At 40.5% G+C, this 22654-nt stretch overlaps 2 protein-coding genes across 7 annotated transcripts in view; one reads left to right on the forward strand and one right to left on the reverse strand.

Moving 5' to 3' along the window:
- Positions 1-5602: 5602 nt before the first annotated feature.
- LOC106561458 (programmed cell death 1 ligand 1) lies at positions 5603-13085 on the reverse strand. Of its 5 annotated transcripts, XR_001318792.2 has the most exons (7): positions 12918-12988; positions 10637-10692; positions 10165-10515; positions 9682-9960; positions 8789-8908; positions 8103-8203; positions 5603-6064 (listed from the first exon to the last, which is right to left on the reverse strand). XR_001318792.2 is itself a non-coding variant. In XM_014125455.2 (6 exons), the coding sequence occupies exons 2-6, from the start codon at positions 10689-10691 to the stop codon at positions 8154-8156; spliced, it is 855 nt and encodes a 284-aa protein (XP_013980930.1). In that variant the 5' UTR covers positions 10692-10696; positions 12918-13085; the 3' UTR covers positions 5603-8153. The 5 variants fall into 5 exon arrangements, 4 of the variants coding, with proteins under 4 accessions (XP_013980930.1, XP_013980933.1, XP_013980921.1 ...); XM_014125455.2 differs by having other exon boundaries at positions 5603-8203; positions 10637-10696; positions 12918-13085; XM_014125458.2 differs by having other exon boundaries at positions 5603-8203; positions 10637-10696; positions 12892-13023.
- A 4862-nt stretch (positions 13086-17947) lies between these two features.
- plgrkt (plasminogen receptor, C-terminal lysine transmembrane protein) overlaps positions 17948-22654 on the forward strand; it is a 32363-nt gene continuing 27656 nt past the window's right edge. Inside the window, exons 1-2 of one of the 2 annotated variants that reach the window (XM_014124583.2) lie at positions 17948-18090; positions 18506-18590. In XM_014124583.2, the coding sequence (XP_013980058.1) occupies positions 18510-18590 (81 nt within the window). In that variant the 5' untranslated portion in view covers positions 17948-18090; positions 18506-18509. 2 annotated transcript variants of the gene reach the window in all.

Here is a 22654-nt window from a genome sequence, read left to right on the forward strand (position 1 = left end):
TGTGGCCTGCTGGAGGTAATTTTGCAGGGCTCTGGCAGTGCTTCTCCTGCTCCTCCTTGCACAAAGGCGGAGGTAGCGGTCCTGCTGCTGGGTTGTTGCCCTCCTACGGCCTCCTCCACGTCTCCTGATGTATTGGCCTGTCTCCTGGTAGCGCCTCCATGCTCTGGACACTACACTGACAGACACAGCAAACCTTCTTGCTACAGCTCGCATTGATGTGCCATCCTGGATAAGCTGCACTACCTGAGCCACTTGTGTGGGTTGTAGACTCCGTCTCATGCTACCACTAGAGTGAAAGCACCGTCAGCAGTCAAAAGTAACCAAAACGTCAGCCAGGAAGCATAGGAACTGTGAAGTGGTCTGTGGTCCCCACCTGCAGAACCACTCCTTTATTGGGGGTGTCTTGCTAATTGCCTATAATTTCCACCTGTTGTCTATTCCATTTGCACAACAGCATGTGGAATTTATTGTCAATCAGTGTTGCTTCCTAAGTGGACAGTTTGATTTCACAGAAGTGTGATTGACTTGGAGTTACATTGTGTTGTTTAAGTGTTCCCTTTATTTTTTTGAGCAGTGTATATCACATTAAACGGAGTGCCTCGATTTATGTACAGAATAATACGAAATGCTCTGAGACCAGGTTGATAAAGAAAGTACCAAAGGACCTTGATATAGGGGAGGCGTATGCAAGCAGATGAGGGAATTTGGCTAGGATCGAAGAATTTATGTAGTAAAAGCTGCAAAAGACCTGCACAAAAAACGTAGCTCAGTTTCTGATATTTGACTGCACACGGTGTACAGTAAATATAAAGAGGATGGGCTGACGTGGTTTTGTGTTGATGAAGGGCAAATAGTGGGTATTCTGCCAGTCATGGTAAATATTTACTAGGGATGTAGTCTTGCCGTAGGGCGGAGGAGCGGCGCTCCCCAAAAAATGTCTAATTGAGAACATATGGAGCTGGTAAAAATATTTCTGGAAAATTACCTGAACAGTGTGCCCAACTAGGCAGGATATAGGCCTATGTTTTGATTGAAACAAAAACCGTCCTAAAAGAAAGGCTAATAGTTTGTTAGCACCATAAGCTGTAGCCCTTTCCTGAAGTCATATGACCAAATCGCCCTCTAGTGGCCTCATGGGTGGAATGTTATAATTTGTTTTCTTCAGAATTTCATAATTACAAAAAAATTCAATAATTAAATGCCGGACGCCCAGTGTTTCTATATCAAAAGGTTTTGTTATATTTCAGTCTTCTGTGATGTAGAGTGCATTCGGAAAGTATTCAGACTCCTTGACTTTTTCCATATTTTGTTATGTTACAGCCTTATTCTAAGATGTATTAAATCGTTTTTTCTCTCTCAATCTACACACAATACCCAATAATGACAAAGCAAAAAAACGTTTTTTGAAATTTTGCAAATGTATCAACAAAAAAACGTGCAAAATCACATTTACATAAGTAGTCAGACCCTTTACTCACTACTTTGTTGAAGCACCTTTGGCAGCGATTAAAGACTCAAGTCTTCTTGGGTATGACGCTACAAGCTTGGCACACCTGTATTTGGGGAGTTTCTCTCATTCTTCTCTGCAGATCCTCTCAAGCTCTGCCAGGTTGGATGGGGAGCATCGCTGCACAGCTATTTTCAGGTCTCTCCAGAGATGTTCAATCAGGTTCAATTCCAGGCTCTGGTTTGGCCACTCAAGGACATTCAGAAACTTGTCCCGAAGCCACTCCTGTGTTGTCTTGGCTGTGTGCTTAGAGTCGTTGTCTTGTTGGAAGATGAACCTTGGTTGTTCTTCTGGAAGGTTCTCCCATCTCCACGGAGGAACTCTGGAGCTCTGTCGGAGTGAGCACCATATTGGTGGTTCCAAACTTCTTCCATTTAAGAATGATGGAGGACACTGTGTTCTTGGGGACCTTCAATGCTGCAGAAATGTTTTGGTACCCTTTGCCAGGTTTGTGCCTCGACACAATCCTGTTTCGGCACTCTACAGACAATTCATTCGACCTCATGGCTTGGTTTTTGCTCTGACATGCACTGTCAACTGTGGGACCTTTATATAGACAGGTGTGTGCCTTTCCAAATCATGTCCAATCAATTGAATTTACCACAGCTGGACTCCAATCAAGTTGTAGAAACATCTCAAGGATGATCAATGGAAACAGGATGCACCTGAGCTCAATTTAAAGTCTCATTGTAAAGGGTCTGAGAAACCTTATGTAAATAAGGTATGTGTTTTTTATGTTTTTATATATTTTCCAAAAATTCTAAAAACCTGTTTTCCCCTTTGTCATTATTGGGTATTGTATGTAAATTGATGAGGAATTTGTTTTATTTCATCCATTTTAGAATAAGACTATAACATAACAAAATGTGGAAAAAGGGAAGGGGTCTGAATACTTTCAGAATACACAGTATATAAAGTGTAATATTGGGATGCAAACTCTAAATTCAATACGTTTTAACTCTATATCTGACATGGTAAATGTGTCTACTTTTTTTAAGCTCATAACCGTGTGTGAGATGTATACTTTTGTTTCAAAGTACATATGTTTAAGATTACCCATAAACACTCTGTGTGACCCTGATTTAGCCCACTGAAGTAAAATATCTAAATGCATATTCCCATGAAACTGACTGAGATCAAATGATTAGCATGCAGTTTGGACATTTCACCAGAAAAAATGTAAAGAAATATAATTCACGATTGACCGTGAGCTCCGGATTAAAAATATACATTTTTCTTCTGACAATACAGTTGAAGTCGGAAGTTTACATACACCTTGGCCAATTACATTTAAACTCAGTTTTTCACAATTCCTGACATTTAATCCAAGTAAGAATTCCCTGTTTTAGGTCAGTTAGGATCACCACTTTATTTTAAGAATGTGAAATGTCAGAATAATAGTTGAGAGTGATTTATTTCAGCTTTTATTTCTTTCATCACATTCAAAGTGGGTCAGAAGTTTACATACACTCAATTAGTATTTGGTAGCATTGCCTAAAAATTGTTTAACTTGGGTCAAATGTTTCGGGTAGCCTTCCACAAGCTTCCCACAATAAATTGGGTGAATTTTGGCCCATTCCTCCTGATAGAGCTGGTGTAACTGAGTCAGGTTTGTAGGCCTCCTTGCTCGCACACGCTTGTTCAGTTCTGCCCACAAATGTTCTATACTATAGGATCGAGGTCAGGGCTTTGTGATGGCCACTCCAATACCTTGACTTTGTTGTCCTTAAGCCATTTTGCCACATCTTTGGAAGTATGCTTGGGGTAATTGTCCATTTGGAAGACCCATTTGCGACCAAGCTTTGATTTCCTGACTGATGTCTTGAGATGTTGCTTCAATATATCCAAATAATTTTCTTCCTCATGATGCCATCTATTTTGTGAAGTGCACCAGTCCCTCCTGCAGCAAAGCACCCCCACAACATGATGCTGTCACCCCCATGCTTCACGGTTGGGATGGTGTTCTTCGGCTTGCAAGCATCCCCCTTTTTCCTCCAAACATAACGATGGTCATTATGGCCAAACTGTTCCATTTTTGTTTCATCAGACCAGAGGACATTTCTCCAAACAGTCTTTGTCCCCATGTGTAGTTGCAAACCATAGTCTGGCTTTTTTTGTGGCGGTTTTGGAGCAGTGGCTTCTTCCTTGCTGAGCGGCCTTTCAGGTTATGTCGATATAGGACTCGTTTTACTGTCGATATAGATACTGTTGTACCTGTTTCCTCCAGCATCTTCACAAGGTCCTTTGCTGTTGTTCTGAGATGGATTTTCACTTTTTGCACCAAAGTACGTTCATCTCTAGGAAACAGAACGCGTCTCCTTCCTGAGCGGTATGATGGCTGCATGGTCCCATGGTTTTTATACTTGAATACATTTGTTTGTACAGATGAACGTGGTACCTTCAGGCGTTTAGAAATTGCTCCCAAGGATGAACCAGACTTGTGGAGGTCTACAATTTATTTTCTGAGGTCCTGGCTGATTTCTTTTGATTTTCCCATGACGTCAAGCAAAGAGGCACTGAGTTTGAAGGTATGCCTTGAAATACATCCAATTGACTCAAATTATGTCAAATTAGCCTATCAGAAGCTTCTAAAGCCATGACATAATTTTCTGGAATTTTCCAAGCTGTTTAAAGGCACAGTCAACTTAGTGTATGTAAACTTCTGACCCACTGGAATTGTGATACGGTGAATTATAAGTGAAATAATCTGTCTGTAAACAAATTGTTGGAAAAATTACTTGTGTCATGCACAAAGCAGGTGTCCTAACTGACTTGCCAAAACTGTAGTTTATTAACAAGAAATTTGTGGAGTGGTTGAAAAACTAGTTTTAATGACTCCAACCTAAGTGTATGTAAACTTCCAACTTCAACTGTATGTGTGGGCATAGGAAAACATTGCAATTGGAGGATGCATTTTATGCATAGGCTTATTCTACAATGATGTTCAATAGGCTGCATCCATCAGTACAAATTTTGATTGAGAAATGACATCATAAAAAAAGTGTGCTCTACTTAGGCTCATTTGGCTATTTGACCCCTGTAGGTATCCCCAAAAATATATAGAAATGCAGTGAAATGCATTGAATAACACATAAATGGTAAAACCGACAGTCAAAAAATGTATCATAATGAATAAGGTTTTGAAATGTCTGTCCTATATCAAGAAAATATATGAAAGCTCAGGAAATATTTTCACTTTTTTGGACACATATTTAACCCCTTTTTTTGTTGGCACAAAACTACTTCCATAAATTAAAAAAAAAACGGTAACAGGTTACTTTCAGACGAGTCCTGTGATTTAGAGCAAAATGGAGAAAACCGTTGTGTTCATGAGAGAGTCTCCCCTTTCCATAGTGGGGTTTGTAGCCCAAACAGTTCGGACGCTACAGACGTGTACAAAACATAAAATAGATCATACATGTATTTTAGATTAGATCTGATGACTCATGTATCCATTTGTTACATTGCTGGCATATGGGCTTCCTGACTACCAAGCTCTTATGTGATGATGCTAGGCATTTATTCACAAACACCACATACATTACACAAATAACCCTTGATTTATTCTAGCCTCAGAAGCCCAGGCTTGACTCCCATTTTGAGCTGAGCATTGTAATAATGAGTAATGACCACTAATGGGTGCTCTACACAATGGAGGTCAGAGGCACTGGAAACCACCAGACTTTTCTGTAGGATAATCATACTTTGGTTGTTAGTTCAATGCAACAACAGAGCATGTTGGCCAGTAATTCACTCATTTGTTTGAAATGCAGAGGAAAAATATCATTTTAATTGTGATCCTTATGATTATGCACAGAAGAAAAATGCCCTTCCAAACTAATGGCTTATGTTATTTAACACCATGGTAGAACAATATGTAAATTGGGGACAACAGAAGAAAGGCATTGATATCTGAGGTAAGACAACATCAATAAGGAAAAGATCCTCACAGGGTGGAGATGCTGGGAAATCATTGTCTGTTTCCTTGTGTAACAAAGCATACTGTCACAAATAGCAAACCGTTATCAAGGCACATCATGTGTCAGTTGTTTTACAATGTTATATTATGGTAATTAGAAAGAAGAGCAGAGTTGATGACTGAGTTTGTTTGATGACTGAATGTTTTATTTTGTGGGAAATATCAAGAGCATTTCCTTGCTTCGGCACAGCTGTCTTTAGACAGTTTGTTTTACAGGAACAAGTACATTGGACTGAAAATGAAACTGTGGTCAGCAAATGGTTAGACTCATAATGAGTATCAAACAGCATAAAATCCTTAAGGTACTGTAAATAACTGCATTAATATGAGCAATACTAAAACTGTGGCTGAAATCACCCATTTGCTTTCTGGAGTTTCATGGTGAGCATGGAGGTGAACTGTTTTTTCAATAACACCTCCCAACACGGGACATCTCTGTATAAACATGTAACATGTTATTATCTCTGTATTATACATAGTAAAGGTACAGCATATACAGCAAGTAAATGTGGTATAAGCAGTGGCGACCCGTCATTCAGGGCAGGAGGGGGCAGAGCCCCACCTGTTTTGAGCCCCACCTGTTAAGCAAAAATATATATTATTTTGGCATTAATTCATGTCACATAGAGTTAATAAAGCAGCCTACAAACATGGTCTGTTTCTTGAGTAAGACAGCTCCAAAATGCAAGTGTTTCAGCCTAGCTCAGTGCTTTCTGTGGTGGAGGGGCAGCCAGAGAAATATGCAGAGCGTAGTCATTGGTAATGTTCTCTAGTTGCGCCGTGATTGGCTCAGTGTTCTGTCACCCATGGGGACACTACATCACCACAGAATCTACAGGGAGTGCTAGGCAGTTCTAGCCCCCTTGGGTGCTGCCATAGGTATCGGTGCTCAACGGCCATTGGACATAAACATTATACAACAAGTCGGAAATCGCAAATTCAACAATGAGTGGTTGGGAAGGAATCAGTGGCTAACTGCAAGCGTTGCAAAGCAATCACTATTTTGCTTCCCCTGCCTACTATTCAGTGGACAGGGTGTATGGTCCAAGTCTGGGTTTAAGGGTTTAAAACATCTGTCTGAAATTGTGTCTTTTCCAAGCTTAAAAGGATAAACATTCACTCGCAACACCATGGGCCAAAAAAGGTTGAATACATTGGCCATGCTGTCAATCCAGCATGACTTCTGCTGCATTCAAAACAACTAGAAGCTCGAAACTGGGAAATCTCAAACTTCAGTGAGTTCAAGACAACTGGAAACTTAGAAAAAAAACATGCTGAGATTGGGAAAATACATTTTGAACGGTCATCCAACTCAGAATTCCAAGCCGGGAACTAGTTCCGACCTGAAGATCACTGACGTCATGATTCAACCTTGTTTTTTTTCAGCGTTCCCAGTTGTCTTGAAAGCACCTTTGATGACAACATTTTCCCACAAGAAGGAACCACCTTCCAGTTCAAGTGACCACAGCACAACAATGGTGAGTCCAAAAACATCTTGTATGCTGCTGCATAAATTAGCTCGTGTGCTTTTCTTCACGAGGAGGGGATACTATATAATGTTATTCGGTCTGTAAACATGTTGGCCAGTGACAGTCTCTTCCCATTCAAATATTTGTTTTCAACAAAAAGTTCATGTATTTCCAGTATATATTGCAAGGGTCGTTTTGTTTGCACTGTCTGTGTGTCGGTATATTGTCTATGATTGTATGTTCCTTCCTTTTTAGACCACATAGGCCAAATAAAATGGTAAGCTAACTGTATCTCTCTCACTATCTGAATCTATCTGAATTTCTGTTGGTGTCCATTTTTAAAGTGCTGAACTAATAGGCCTACCTCGTCGCAGCTTGTTTGCTTGCACTTTAGAATTAAGTGTTAATGATAAAGAACAAACATTATGAATTTATTGAACATAAATGTAATAATGTTTGTGTATGGTTCAAAATTCAAAACTCATGTTGGAGTTCGTTACTATTAAAGGACAATGAGGATCTTATCGACTTACACAAATCCACAAGGAGTGAGTAGACACCACATTTGTCACATTTGCAAGTCAGCCATATCAGGTATGTTTTTAAAAAGTCAGTAAATGGGGCTGAATGAACTGTTTCGCTGCCAGACGAGGCTCCACTGATAGCCAGGTGTAGCAGTGGTAAGGATTCACTCCATGGTGCTGTTGGGACAGCTTTATGTAGGCACCGTTTGTCACTGTTATAGTGCAATTCATGTATTGTTTAGTGTTGTGTATTGTTGTGTCTTTGCTGGCATGCATTAAAAAAAATTGTGGCATTTGCCCCACCAAGATTTACATGCTAAAATCGCCACTGGGTATAAGCACATTATCAGTGGTTTGTTGTTATCAAAACAATTGTGAAATGTGTTGTTAATATAAAAACGTAAAACATGTTCTTGAGGTATCAGTAAATGTAACATGATTAAACTTTATCTGACAGAGTCAATGTGAGTGTACGTGTGTACATGAGTCTTTTGTGTTCTCAGTCCTTTGCACACAGTTTACAGTCTCAGTCTAACTGAGGAGCTTCAGCACAGTCCTGACAAGCTCCTTCTCTATTACCTCCTGGAACAGGTCATCTGTGTGACCCTCTGACAGTTTATTACCAGGGCCAGTTGAAGCTGCTAGACACTAAAGGAGTCCAGGTCCGATCTCTGCTAATCCAGGAGGGTGTTAGTGCTTGGGGTGCTGGGATCCCTGGGCCTCCCTGTGAGCAGAAAGATAAAGCAGGCTATAGTTTACAATAGTTTATATTCCGTTCCACTCCATGTTGCAAGAGATATTTTGCTGTACCTACTACGGTTATTACTTACTAAGTAGTAACTGCATTTGTCACTGTCTAGTATTTACTGTCAAAGGCAGTTTGGGACTTTCCTCTTTCTAACTCATTTTAACACGCAGTCTTAAAATACTATGTAATACCGTAAAGATTTAACCAAAAGATTGATAGGGGACTATTCTAAATATAAGGAATGACTAGGCCTATATTGAGAAACCACCCACATGACTTTACAACATGTAAAATCCCCCTGACACAAAAACAGAAATCGTGTATGCGGGTGTGTTTTCACACGTAGCACTTCGGATAGGTTAAGAACGTGCATTGTCACAAGATCATGAGTCGAAAAACACCATCTCATTGATTATTCTGGTCTCAACAGCATCTCTACACCTTTAGAGTTTACAGGACATCATCTAGTCTCTATCTCAGCCACCAACAAAGTGGAAACTCTTTGTAGTAAACCTGAGACAGAAATGTGTGCAAATCAAGTAAGAACAGCAGAATAGTTACCTCTCCATCTGCGACAGCCAAAGATGGCAGCAGCAATGACCAAGGCCACTGTCAGTGATGTGCCCAACACAATAGAAAGGGTGTTACATTTACTATGAATTGCTGGTAGGTCTATTTCATCTGTGAAGAAAAAAGATTGAGAGGCTCACAATGTTATTTTGCATCTTCAAATATATATATAGCTGACGTAACAAATAATACATAACAAGAAGTTGCAAATGTTCTCAGTTAGAAGTTCAAAACACAAACAAGCATTTTGGAAATAACCCGATATTACACCAGATAGGCCGGTGCGAACAGAACTTCCCTAAATTTTAACCGACAGTGACCACCAGTAGTTCAGACGTGTCGGAAATGGATGAAATTTGGTTTTCATGGATAGATAGTGGAGATGAAGAGCATCCATCTCCATTAAAAGCCTTTTTCCTCCCACGTTGACGTAGAACTCCTACAAATGTGTTTTGTTGAATGGAAGGGTAAATACTACGCTTTGACACCATGATCATTGAGGAATGCACCCGTTTATAGCACCTTTTAAAATCAACAACATATCTACACTCAATGCAAAAAAATTGTGTAGGCCTCACCATAACCTCCTAGTTTCCGTTACCTTGTGCAGTCAGTACAACGTCACAGAGTCTCATTCCTAGGGTATCGGTGTCAAGCAAGATGTGTGAGGCCAGACATTGCAAGTGAAAATAAAAAACAGGGGATAACACATTTTGAAGGGTACCTACATAAGGACTTCATAACACATTTATAAGCAGTGCATAAGCAGCTTATTAATGTGTTATGAATAATATGAATGTATGAGTTATGAATGTGTTATGAAGTCTTTATTGAGGTACCCTTCAAATAAAGTGTTATCAAACATTATCAAATTCACTTCCTACCTGGGATGTCAAACCTGGCTGATGGACCCTTTGGAACTTCCCCTTTCTCCACCAAGGCACAGGTGTAGTTGTTTTTGTCAGAGGATTTCACTGTTATCTTGCTGGTGACTTGGAAAAGCTGGTCTGGAGTTCTAACAGTGGTGTCATTGGACTTAATGTTCCTGAGACTCCTGTCTTTCCAGGTCATAGTGGCCAGAGGATAACCCTCAGACTCACAGACCAGCTCTACCTCATCTCCCCTACGTCTCTTCATGCTTTTAACAATAGTTTTATAGGAGGCTAAAAGATAGATGAATGTAAAAACTTTACTATGTAACATGATAATATAAAGTGTAATTACAGCATTACTACAGTTTTACGAGCAACTAAAAGTGTTACCACAATTATTTTAAAGTTTATTTAAGTTTATTACTCAATACTGAGACTGGAAATTAGAATTAGCCTAGAGTAATGTTCTGTTACACTGACAGATTCATGACTGACCTTTAACAGTCAAAGTTGTCTGTTTGTAATCAGCTCCCGACATTTCCACGAGGCATTGGTAGGTCCCAGAGTCATTGATCCTCAGCATGGACACCTCTAGCTTGGCCCACCCATTGGTCATCTCTTCCGTCACCAATCGTACCCTGCCACGGTACTGGGGATTCTGGGAAGTGAGGTCTTCCTGTCTGTTCTCCAGCCTGTACACCTCCACAACTGGAGGAGGCCAGATGCGATGCCATATCACTGACAAGTTTGGGCCCTGGCCCCCAGGTTGGAACCTGCAACCCATGGTGACTACACCGTGGAACTCTGCCACGTGGAATGGACTGTCCACCTCCACTGTGAACAAGGCTGTGTGGAAAGAGAGAACGAGAGGTGGGGGGTTCTATGAACTAAACAAAACGTTTAAATGTGTCCCTGAGTCTCTATTGTATTGTACTGCATTGAGTACTTAAAAATATCAATAACATACCTGCAAGAGTGGGCCATAAGACTACTTGTAAAACCAAAAGAAAGGCCTGCTCCATTCTAACTAGAGAAGAAAGAAAACATTTGAAATGTTGCAACCACATCCTTTTGTAAGTGGAATTATGAGTCAGTCCATTTAAATAGAACACACTAAAACTACTGTACAGATGTAGGACCTTAATTGGAGCCAGTTTGTTACAGCAGGAAAATAATCCTGCAGCAACAGGAAATGTGAATTATCATGTGGATTGTAATGAATGGACATTTTTGTAGGGGTTGATACATTTTTCGTTAGGGCAAATAAAGTCTGACATTTCAAAGTGGAAATTAAACTTTAGAAGCCTTTTAAAAACTGAAATACACTACAAGTTTGCATTTCCTGCTGAGCAGGAAAATTCTCAGCAACAAGAGTGATCAAATGAAGATCCTACATCTTTATAAGGCTGGCCTGAGCTTGTTCTCTAGCGAGTCAGCAACTGGTGACCCAAAGGAAAAAGAATATGGGCCTACAGTGCATTCGGAAAGTATTCAGACCCATTGACTTTTCCACATTTTGTTACGTTACACCTTTATTCTAAAATTGATTAAATAGTTTTTTCCATCAATCTATACACAATATCCCATAATGACCAACATCCCCACAGCATGATGCTGCCAACACCATGCTTTACTGTAGGGATGGTGCCAGGTTCCTTCCAGACCTGACACATTGGTTTCATCAGACCAGAGAATCTTGTTTCTCATGGTCTGAGAGTCCTTTAGGTGCCTTTTGGCAAACTCCAAGTGGGCTGTCATGTGCCTTCCGTCTGGCCACTCTACCATAAAGGCCTGATTGGTGGAGTGCTGCAGAGATGGCTGTCTATCTGGAAGGTTCTCCCATCTCCACAGAGGAACTCTGGAGCTCTGTCAGAGTGACCATCGGGTTCTTAGTCACCTCCCTGACCAAGGCCCTTCTCCCCCGATTTGCTCAGTTCGTCAGGACAGCCAACTCTACGAAGAGTCTTGATGGTTCCAAACTTCTTCCATTTAAGGATGATGGAGGCCACTGTTCTTCAGGACCTTCAATGCTGCAGACATTTTTTTGGTACCGTTCCCCAGGTCTATACCTCGACACGATCCTGTCTCGGAGCTCTACGCACAATTCCTTCAACCTCATGGCTTGAGTTTTTGCTTACATGCGCTGTCAACTTTGGGAACTTATATAGACTGGTGTGTGCCTTTCCAAATCATATCCAATCAATTTAATTTTCCACAGGTGGACTCCAATCAAGTTGTAGAAACATCTCAAGGATGATTCATGGAAACAGGAAGCACCTGAGCTCTATTCCGAGTCTCATAGTAAATGATCTGGATACTGAATATAAATAAGGTATTTCTGTTTTTATTTTTAACATTTCGAAAAACCTGTTTTCACTTTGTCAATATGGGGTATTGTGTGTAGATTGATGAGGAAAATATGTATTTAATGGATTTTAGAATAAGGCTATAACGTAACAGTTTCTGAATGCACTGTATTTATTAATCTCTTGTTATGTTGCAAACATTTCATGCACATTCATCATTCGAACTTTACAGACAACCTCATGATTAGACCATACTGGTATGAGTCAGCACGCACACACACACACACACACACACACACACACACACACACACACACACACACACACACACACACACACACAGTCAAGAATAGTGGATGTAAACAAATGCAACACATCAGGCTCAGTACAGCTTAGTGAATTGCATACATTCAACTTTTAAATCAATACAATAAACCCACGTTCAAATATCTGTTGGGGTGTGCTGACATTCTAATTGTTATTTGTCCAATGATTTATTCTGCCTTTTGCTTGAACATATAATAAAACAATTGATCCAAAAAATATAAATAATCTAGATAAGAGATATAGTCCATTTGAGGACTCTATCACAGCACAATAATATACCATGGAAAATATATATGTCGAAAAACATGAAAAAGATCTGTGCAGAACAGAGGGGATATTGAAACATAACAATAGCATTTCTGTATTTAACCTGAGATTAGTGGATTTGGGAACGCCTTTGAGTAAAAGTCAACAAAAAATATAATGGATTAAAAAAAAAGATACTAGACCATTATTACCCTACTTGCATACACTTAAAGATAACTTTAGAAGCATCTCATGAGACTGCATAATCTATCACAATGTTTTAAAATAAAAGCAATTAAGCCAAATATATTGGCATATAAACTAAATGAAGCTCAGCACTCACTAAATGCAGTACATGCAGTCTTCTACCTTAATAGAAGTATTCCTTGTTCCTTCAGAGGCTCTTTCATAATCATATCACAGCTGTAACATATATTGTTTTGTAGCGCAGTATTTATATTCCTATCTGCTTCCCGTACTGTAATTCTCCTCCCCCCCAAACCATGCAGTTTCCTGATAATGACTGTGCATGTGAAATGCCTTCACTTTGGCTGGACACAAAGTTGGCGAGTAGCCTAGTAGTAACTCTGATCAAATACCTTATTTCCTTTACAAGGAAGAATTCTGAATTTACAGTGAAGGGGCAAACCCAGCAGTCTACTATGAATAACCTGAACAGGCAGTGAGCCAAAAGGACCTATTACAAAGGAACACCCTGCCTAGACAATTTAGTTGTTTATTGCCAAAGTTATTAATTAACCTAAACTACAATAACCGTACCGATCCTCCCTTTACAAATAAATCCTAATTGTATGAGACTGGAGATACATTTTCCTTTATATAAAACAGTAACGTCTCAACTCACTGGTCACCATAGCAGCACCCACCCGTAGCACGCGCTCCAGCAGGTATATCTCACTGGTCACCCCCAAAGCCAATTCCTCCTTTGGCCGCCTTTCCTTACAGTTCTCTGCTGCCAATGACTGGAACGAACTGCAAAAATCACTGAAGCTGGATACCCATATCTTCCTCACTAGCTTGAAGCACCAGCTGTCAGAGCAGCTCACAGATCACTGCACATAGCCCATCTGTAAACAGCCCATACAACTACCTCATCCCCATACTGTATTTATTTATTTATTTATCTTGCTCCTTTGCACCCTAGTATCTCTACTTGCACATTCATCTTCTGCACATCTACCATTCCAGTGTCTAATTGCTATATTGTAATTACTTTGCCACCATGGCCTATTTATTGCCTTACCTCCCTTATCTTACCTCATTTGCACTCACTGTATATAGACTTTATTTTTCTACTGTATTATTGACTGTATGTTTGTTTATTCCATGTGTAACTCTGTATTGTTGTATGTGTTGAACTGCTGTGCTTTATCTTGGCCAGGTCGCAGTTGTAAATGAGAACACGTTCTCAACTAGCCTACCTGGTTAAATAAAGGTGAAAAAAAAAAAAAATGTCATCATGAATACAATATAATAGAATCTTCACTAGTGGGCACCATTTCCTCAACCAAAGCTGTATATAGATTTTTTACACTATCCCTATCAACCTTCCTTTATAGGAGGAGGGCCCCATTCTTATTTTAACTCAGGTGGGCCGTATCAAGCTATCTGCTTTAGTTTTTAGATGATCGATCTCTGTCAAGGGAGGAGCTGTTATTTATATATTGTGTATGTTTATTTGAAAACATTTCTGTTTGTTGGCATTGTCAATTCTTGCACACTTTTTCAAAGTACTGTATGTGGCTGGACAGGCAAACGCTGCTGAGTGTTAACCTGTAAACCAATCAAAACTTGTTTACTATCCCCGGTACTATCAAAGACAGTACAGTAAGAAGATAGACAGAAAACTCATTGACAGAAAAACGTTTAATAGTTGCATCTCGTTGTGTTGTTGTCCTCCGATGGCTAGCTAGCCAGCTAGCTAAAATTGTCCCTTTCCTAAATTAGTCATGTATTGGACACGTAGTGTAAATCTAATACAGTCATCAAGGCGTGACCCACTAATTTCATTCATACTGCCAAATATGAAATTACACATTATCCCTATCAATAGTAGGATGAATGCAGTGCAGCCTGCCCCAGACTGTCAGGATGTTCATTTTCTAGCTCACAAGTTACATTGATGATTTATTTGATACATTTTTGTCTCTCACTATCTATTCATCTCTCCTGTGTCCTGTTCCCAGAGATCAACCAAGTGCTACTCGCCAAGCGAGGAGAACCATCCTACTGCAGTTTGAACTAGCCCTGCCATCACTATTTAGGCATTAGGACCACATATGCATTTGCCTGTTGTCTTTTCTTTGTGGATTTTGTCTTACACAGTCTAGTGCATTTTAGAGTTGAAAAACACCCACTACAGATAAACATGCTTGTTTGAGCATCTCAAAGACTAAATTCTATGTAGAATCAGTTTAACAGATAACAAAACAGATAATTTTACTATTGTAACATGCAGTGGGGAGAATTCTTTTCGCCCTGTCAGGAGCCCAGAGTTCTCATCTCTGGATCACACAAGCTTTAGATTGCATTATGCTAAGGCCCTTGTCTCTCTCTACATCAGTCAGCTACATTGGTGACCAGGGTGGGATCCTTTCGATATGCCTATGGGACCTGGGCACACATAGAGAGAAGGGGGAATACTGAAGCATGCGTTGATGACAGTTCTACAGTCTCCATCAGAGGCCCAGGCTTTTGGCATAAATGGTAAAGCTCTCATTTCTCGACGGCAATATTGTAGGGCGGCAGGTAGCCTAGTGGTTAGAGTGTGGGGCCAGTAACCCGAAAGGTTGCTAGATCAAATCCCCAAGCTGACAAGGTAAGAAATCTGTTGTTCTGCCCCTGAACAAGGCAGTTAACCCACTGTTCCTAGGCTGTCATTGTAAATAAGAATTTGTTCTTAACTGACTTGCTTTTTAATTATTTTTTTTAATATCGGCCGATTAATAGGCAGCGGCTGTTTTGGTCCTTCAATAATCGGTATCGGCCTTTTGGGTCCTCCAATAATCGGCATAGGTGTTGAAAAATCATAATCGGTCGACCTCTAACTTGAACCCAATCGAACATCTCTGGAGAGACCTGAAAATAGCTATGCAGCGTTGCTCCCCATCCAACCTGACAGAGCTTGAGAGGATCTGCTTTGAAGAATGGTAGAAACTCCCAAATACAGGTGTACCAAGCTTGTAGCGTAATACCCAAGAAGACTCGAGGCTGTAATCGCTGCCAAAGGTGCTTCAGCAAAGTATTGAATAAAGGGTCTGAATACTTATGAAAATGTGATTTGTTTTTTATTTGTAATAAATTTGCAAAACTGTCTTAACCTGTTTTTGCTTTGTCATTGTGGAGTATCAATTTTAAATTTTAAGAATAAGGCTGTAATGTAACAAAATGTGGAAAAAGTAAAGGGGTCTGAATACATTCCGAATGCACTGTACCTTGATTGCTAGTAACACAATATTTAGATACTTAAAATACTGCCTGAGACACCTTTTGCTATTTGACTCCTTACTCAAATGTATATGTGTGACATTTACATTATAGAACGGGTTGTTTGGATCCTGGATGCTGATTGGATGAGCATTGTTCCAAGCCTTGCTTTAACATACAAACCTATTCCTGCTAACAGTTCCATCTAAAAATTAACACTGCACCTCCATAAGAATATCATGTTCATGTTGCTGTCCGAATCTTCTCTTGTATTTATCTCAACTCGCACATTATTTCTCCTTGCTTCTAGCCTAGCATTTTGTTCGGTACAGCAGGGGTTAATATAGACCTTCAATTTCAATCTCTGTAATACCATAGATATGGTGAACAGTGCCCAGACGTGACAACTTTTTTCGCATCAACGCCATTATCATGGACATATCCAAGTAAATGCCAACAGAAAAAAAGTTAAAACAAACGAAAATGCAGCTAGTGTACTGTCATTCCAGGTTCAATGTTTGACGTGACAGTTAGCTGAAGTTGGTTAACTAGCTAGCAAGTGACACAAACAAGTGACGAACAGTTATTTTGAATAACAAGCACAGAACAATGAGCCAGACATTTCACCGGATGCATAAATGTGAAGCATTTGGTTGGCGTTTCCACTCACTACCATATATGGTGATGAGAGGAAGCCCAGTGGCCGGCAGTGGGAGAATATGGAGAAAGATGGATTTTGGCCGACATTCTGCAATTTTACTAACGACGAAACATTTTATGGTTTTGGAAACAGAAAACTGTTTGGAGATAATCTGTAACAGAGTGGACTGCGTTTTGTAGACTTTACCCTTTGCCAAAGTTTCAAAAAATTGCGTTGTTTAGGAGTGCAAGGGCGAATTGAATTATTGCACACGCGCACTTCACAGAGTAGGCGAACCCTAGTGGAGATATGCAAATTAAGGCTAGAACCCGCCAATAGGATCTCGCTAGGCTACCTGCCGCCCCATATTGGGCAGCTGCTATTTGAGAACTCATCTGGTTTAGGAATCAAACTCTGGTTATTTTATTGCAAGGCACATTGTACAATTCTACAACTGTTTTTAGAGAAGTTTGTATTGCAAGGTATACTTTATGTTCTGGGCTCCCGAGTGGCGCAGCAGTCTAAGGCGCTGCATCTCAGTGCTAGAGGCTTCAATACAGACCCCGGTTCGATTCCAGGCTGTATCACAACCGGCCGTGATTGGGAGTCCCATGGGATTGAGTACAATTAGCCCAGCGTCATCTGGGTTAGGGTTTGGCCGGAGTAGGCTGTCATTGTAAATAAGAATTTGTTCCGAACTGACTTGCCAGGTTAAAAATGTGTACAGTAAACTATGCCATATGTATTGGCGCATATGCAGCTGTCGTTTTTAAACCTCCATTCTAGCCTACATGACACACACACGCTATCTACATGTTTTTTTTTGTGTGTTTCTATGCAAAGTATATCATTCAATGTTTCTTTAAGCCTGCAGCTAGTGACTTGAAATAAGACAAACCATGATTAAAAATGTGAATTCACTGACAGAGAGAGAGCTAGCTAATGAAATACAAAATTGACATTTACAATAGCTGGCTAGGCTAGTCAAACTACCTTTCAATACATTGTCTAAATGGAGTTACCTCTTCATACGATCAAAGCAATTCGTATTGCATGATGAATATTTTAAGTGCACTCGAAAACAGATACAGTGGCAAGAAAAAGTATGTCAACCCTTTGGAATTACCTGGATTTCTGCATAAATTTGTCATAAAATTTTATCTGATCTTCATCAATAACAATTATATTTTATGCAAAAGCGATGGACCATGTTGCCTTCTCCTCTCTCTCCGCGTTCGGGCTTTTGCCTGGTTCAATTCCGGACAGCATAAAATAAATCCCTCAATGTCAAAACTCTGACCAATGAGTGAGACGCCTGTGTGTTGTGGACAGCGCATGCTTGCGTGAACATGCCCATAGAACTTGGGAAGAGGAAACTTTGGCGGAGCGGCACACATTAATCATAACTAACTAGATAAATAAATACATTCATAGAATAGCGACATAAAATAAAAGGTATGTTTTTCGCTGCCATGGCGAATCGACGTGGCTTTTCAATACAGCGTGCAATAATTTCAAATGTGGAAATGTTTGCCTTAACGCGCCAACTACTACTAGTAGCTAGCTGACTTAGCTAGCGAATAATGATTCAATGGACCACTAGCTAGCCACTTACTGTTAGCAGGCGTCGAGTGTCACACGTTTAATAACAGTTTTAGCTAGCTATAAATTGAACAAACGTATTTTTGCACTCATAGAATGTCATTCATTGAGCTACATATTGTTTAGCTAGCAGCAGTTGCTACCATAGAAATCCTCATTGTTTTGTTGGCGGCCCAGCTACCTACATTAGTATGCACATCTTACTTACCAGGGCCCTGACCCTTGCTTTATCTCATAACATGTGGCTTCATTTTATTATCTAAACCAGCACCATGGGTTTTATGCTGTCTAAATCTATGGACCAGAACTTCAAGAAGCAGCAGGAGTTCATGCTGCACAACGCACGACTCCAGGTGAGATGCTTATACATAGCCTACCAAAGATTCCAATGAATTTCCCTATGTGACAGGGTGGGATAATAAACCTGTACAAATTATACAGAGGAGTCTGAATCATCTCTACTGACATGCCGGTTATACGTACCAATAAAAATGTTAACATTATAAAATAATTATGGCGATTATTCGGAGAATATTTACATTATCTAAGATGTTAAGTCTCCCAATGTATTTTTCTACATCTAGGAGGCAGTTCCGCACATAGCAGTATATACAGCCAAAAAATATAGCCTATAATGCCACACTTGTGTTGTAAATAAGATTTTGTTCTTAACTGACTTGCCTAGGTAAATAAAGGTTAAATATATATACAGTATATCACAAACGGGAGTACACCCCTCACATTTTTGTAAATATGAGTATATATTTTCATGTGACAACACTGAAGAAATGACACTTTGCTACAATGTAAAGTAGTGAGTGTACAGCTTGTATAACAGTGTAAATTTGCTGTCCCCTCAAAATAACACAACACACAGCCATTAATGTCTAAACCACTGGTGACAAAAGTGAGTACACCCCCTAAGTGAAAATGTCCAAATTGGGCCCAATTAGCCATTTTCCCTCCCCAGTGTCATGTGACTCATTAGTGTTACAAGGTCTCAGGTGTGAATGGGGAGCAGGTGTGTTAAATTTGGTGTCATCGCTCTCACACTCCCTCATACTGACTGGACACTGGAAGTTCAGCATGGCACGTCTTGGCAAAGAACTCTCTGAGGATCTGAAAAAAAAGAATTGTTGCTCTACATAAAGATGGCCTGGGCTATAAGAAGATTGCCAGGACCCTGAAACTGACCTGCAGCACGGTGGCCAAGACCATACAGCGGTTTAACAGGACAGGTTCCACTCAGAACAGGCCTCACCATGGTTGACCAAAGAAGTTGAGTGCACGCGTCATATCCAGAGGTTGTCTTTGGGAAATAGACGTATGAGTGCTGCCAGCATTGCTGCAGAGGTTGAAGGGGTGGGGGGGTCAGCCTGTCAGTGCTCAGACCATACGCTGCACACTGCATCAAATTGGTCTGCATGGCTGTCGTCCCAGAAGGAACCCTCTTCTAAAGATGATGCACAAGAAAGCCCGCAAACAGTTTGCTGAAGACAAGCAGACTAAGGACATGGATTACTGGAACCTGTGGTCTGATGAGACCAAGATAAACTTATTTGGTTCAGATGGTGTCAAGTGTGTGTGTGTGGCGGCAACCAGGTGAGATGTACAAAGACAAGTGTCTTGCCTACAGTCAAGCATGGTGGTGGGAGTGTCATGGTCTGGGGCTGCATGAGTGCTGCCGGCACTGGGGAGCTACAGTTCATTGAGGGAACCATGAATGCCAACATGTACTGTGACATACTGAAGCAGAGCATGATCCCCTCCCTTCGGAGACTGGGCCGCAGGGCAGTATTCCAACATGATAACGACCCCAAACACACCTCCAAGACGACCACTGCCTTGCTAAAGAAGCTGAGGGTAAAGGTGATGGACTGGCCAAGCATGTCTCCAGACCTAAACCCTATTGAGCATCTGTGGGGCATCCTCAAACGGAAGGTGGAGGAGTGCAAGGTCTCTAACATCCACCAGCTCCGTGATGTTGTCATGGAGGAGTGGAAGAGGACTCCAGTGGCAACCTGTGAAGCTCTGGTGAACTACATGCCCAAGAGGGTTAAGGCAGTGCTGGAAAATGATGGTGGCCACACAACATATTGACACTTTGGGCCCAATTTGGATATTTTCACTTAGGGGTGTACTCACTTGTTGCCAGCCGTTTAGACATTAATGGCTGTGTGTTGTGTTATTTTGAGGGGACAGCAAATGTACACTGTTATACAAGCGGTACACTCACTACTTTACATTGTAGCAAAGTGTAATTTCTTCAGTGTTGTCACATGAAAAGATATACTCAAATATTTACAAAAATGTGAGGTGTACTCACTTTTGTGATACTGTATATTTTTAAACATGTCAATTAGACCAGTGTTTCCCAAACTGGGGGCTTGGGTGTCTCCCCCTACCCCTCTCCCCCGATGTTTGAGAACCCCTGAATTAGACTACCTCATCTCACCAGTTGGAAGCCAAGGAGATGATTGAAGTTACCGTTATGTAGGCCGATGAATTCAAAAACATTTGATATGCAGGGGCCTATAAGAAGTGTGGTTCCAGCACCAGGGCCATAGAATATGGGGTGGGCTTTTCAAAATAAGGTAATTATATAAAATGTCTGATTACATTCCCATGGCCTCAACATTAGACTTACGTGAAATAGGGATATAGCAGTTTATAATCAATTTAATGTTTATTTAATTGATTTGACATAATAGGCTACTCAACCACTTACCACTGATTGCCCCCTATTGCAGTGGTTCTCAAACCTCTCCTCTGGACCCCCAGAAGACTCACAATTTTGTTGTAGCCCTGAACTATCTCATCTGATTCACTTACACACTACCCAAACCGGATTCGTCGCGAGTGCTGCAAAATAAATTTACACATACATGTTATTCAATCATTGCACCCACACTGCTCGTGTGTGCCAACGAGCGTCTGCAATGCCAAGCGCTAAAATAGAAGTTGCTTCTATTTGTGAGGCCGAACGCGATGCAAGTCCTGCCTTTCCCATCTCCTTATTGGCTTTTAGAAGCATATACCCACGTGCCATCTCATTGGTTATACCCACGTGGGTGATTGAAAGATGAACTGAGGTCAGTCGGTTGTGGTAATACACCTTATTAGGAAAGTTGGATGCCAATCGCCATATAAAGTCCAAAGAAGAAAAAGCCTCGGAAGGAGGAAAGATGAGAAACGACTTGGTTGACCATTTTATGTGTGGGTTAATTGTCAGAGTAGAGGACCTTGTGCATTTCAGGTAAAATAACAACTCAATGTTTAGGTCCCAGGACAAATTGGCTAGCAACCGCAAGCTAGCTAAATAGGACAAATTAGCTAGCAACGGCAAGCTAGCTAGCTAAATTGCCGTAAATGTTTAATGCTTTTCAACCTGTCCCCAAATTAATATAATTGATTCAGAGTTTGTTTTGATATTTCAACCTGCGTGTCGTGATCGCGTTTGGTGTGGGGGGACAAAATCAATTTGCGTCCAGTTTGGGCATGGTGTTAGTCAAGGGCTTGATGATTAGTTGACAAGTTGAATCAGCTGTGCTAGTTTTAGAATTGATCAAATGCATGGAACAGGTGCGGGTCCCCAGGAGAAGTTTGATAACCACTGCCTTATTGACATTAGAAAAGTAATGGCTCAAAGTGCTTACACCCCTGGTCTGTTATGTCTTCACGAATGCAAAAGCAAAGATTCATATATAAACCGATACAATTTGTGGCCATTATTTCTGTATCTTGGAGGAGGAAAGGTATAGACGTTTCAGGTGTGCCTGCCTACCCAGTGGGTAAAACTGGGTAAAACTGGTTGAAATGACGTCATTACAACGGTTGTAATGGCATCTTCTCAACCAGTTTTGCCAGGTTTCTGGTTGTAAAGACGTCATTTAAATGAGTTTTGCCCACTGAGTAGCACACATTTTATTTGTGCTCAGTAGTTTCCCCTAGATTCTAGAATATCACAGCAACGCAGTCTCTAAGATGAAGTGAGGCCATCCTTCCATCCTCTCGGGGCTAGTTTAAGCAGGTTGTAAAACAACGATTTTATTGCAATTGTTAGAGGTGGCTTTTTGCAACAAGTTAAAAAGCTTTTTTTCCCCTCCATTTTGTGGAACAATACATTTTGTATTTTTGCCTGTGAGGCAATCAGCACCTGTGATCTTTGTTTGTAGCAGAAAAATGTCATTATCAGACAAGTGCCCATAGGTGGTGACAAACTTATTAACGCCAGACATCATCGTTGTAAAAATACATACTATAAAACACGCCATTGTGTTATGTGCTTAATGCTCTGGCAACATTACTGTAACTATGGATGATTTATTTTCTTACATTCTTAAAGGTAATGTGAGGACAGAATCACCTAGAAATAGAACAACTGTACTGTATCCATCTCCTTGTCGACATAAATTAC

The sequence above is a fragment of the Salmo salar genome, chromosome ssa01 (genome assembly GCF_905237065.1).
Source record: "Salmo salar chromosome ssa01, Ssal_v3.1, whole genome shotgun sequence".
NCBI lineage: Eukaryota > Metazoa > Chordata > Actinopteri > Salmoniformes > Salmonidae > Salmo > Salmo salar.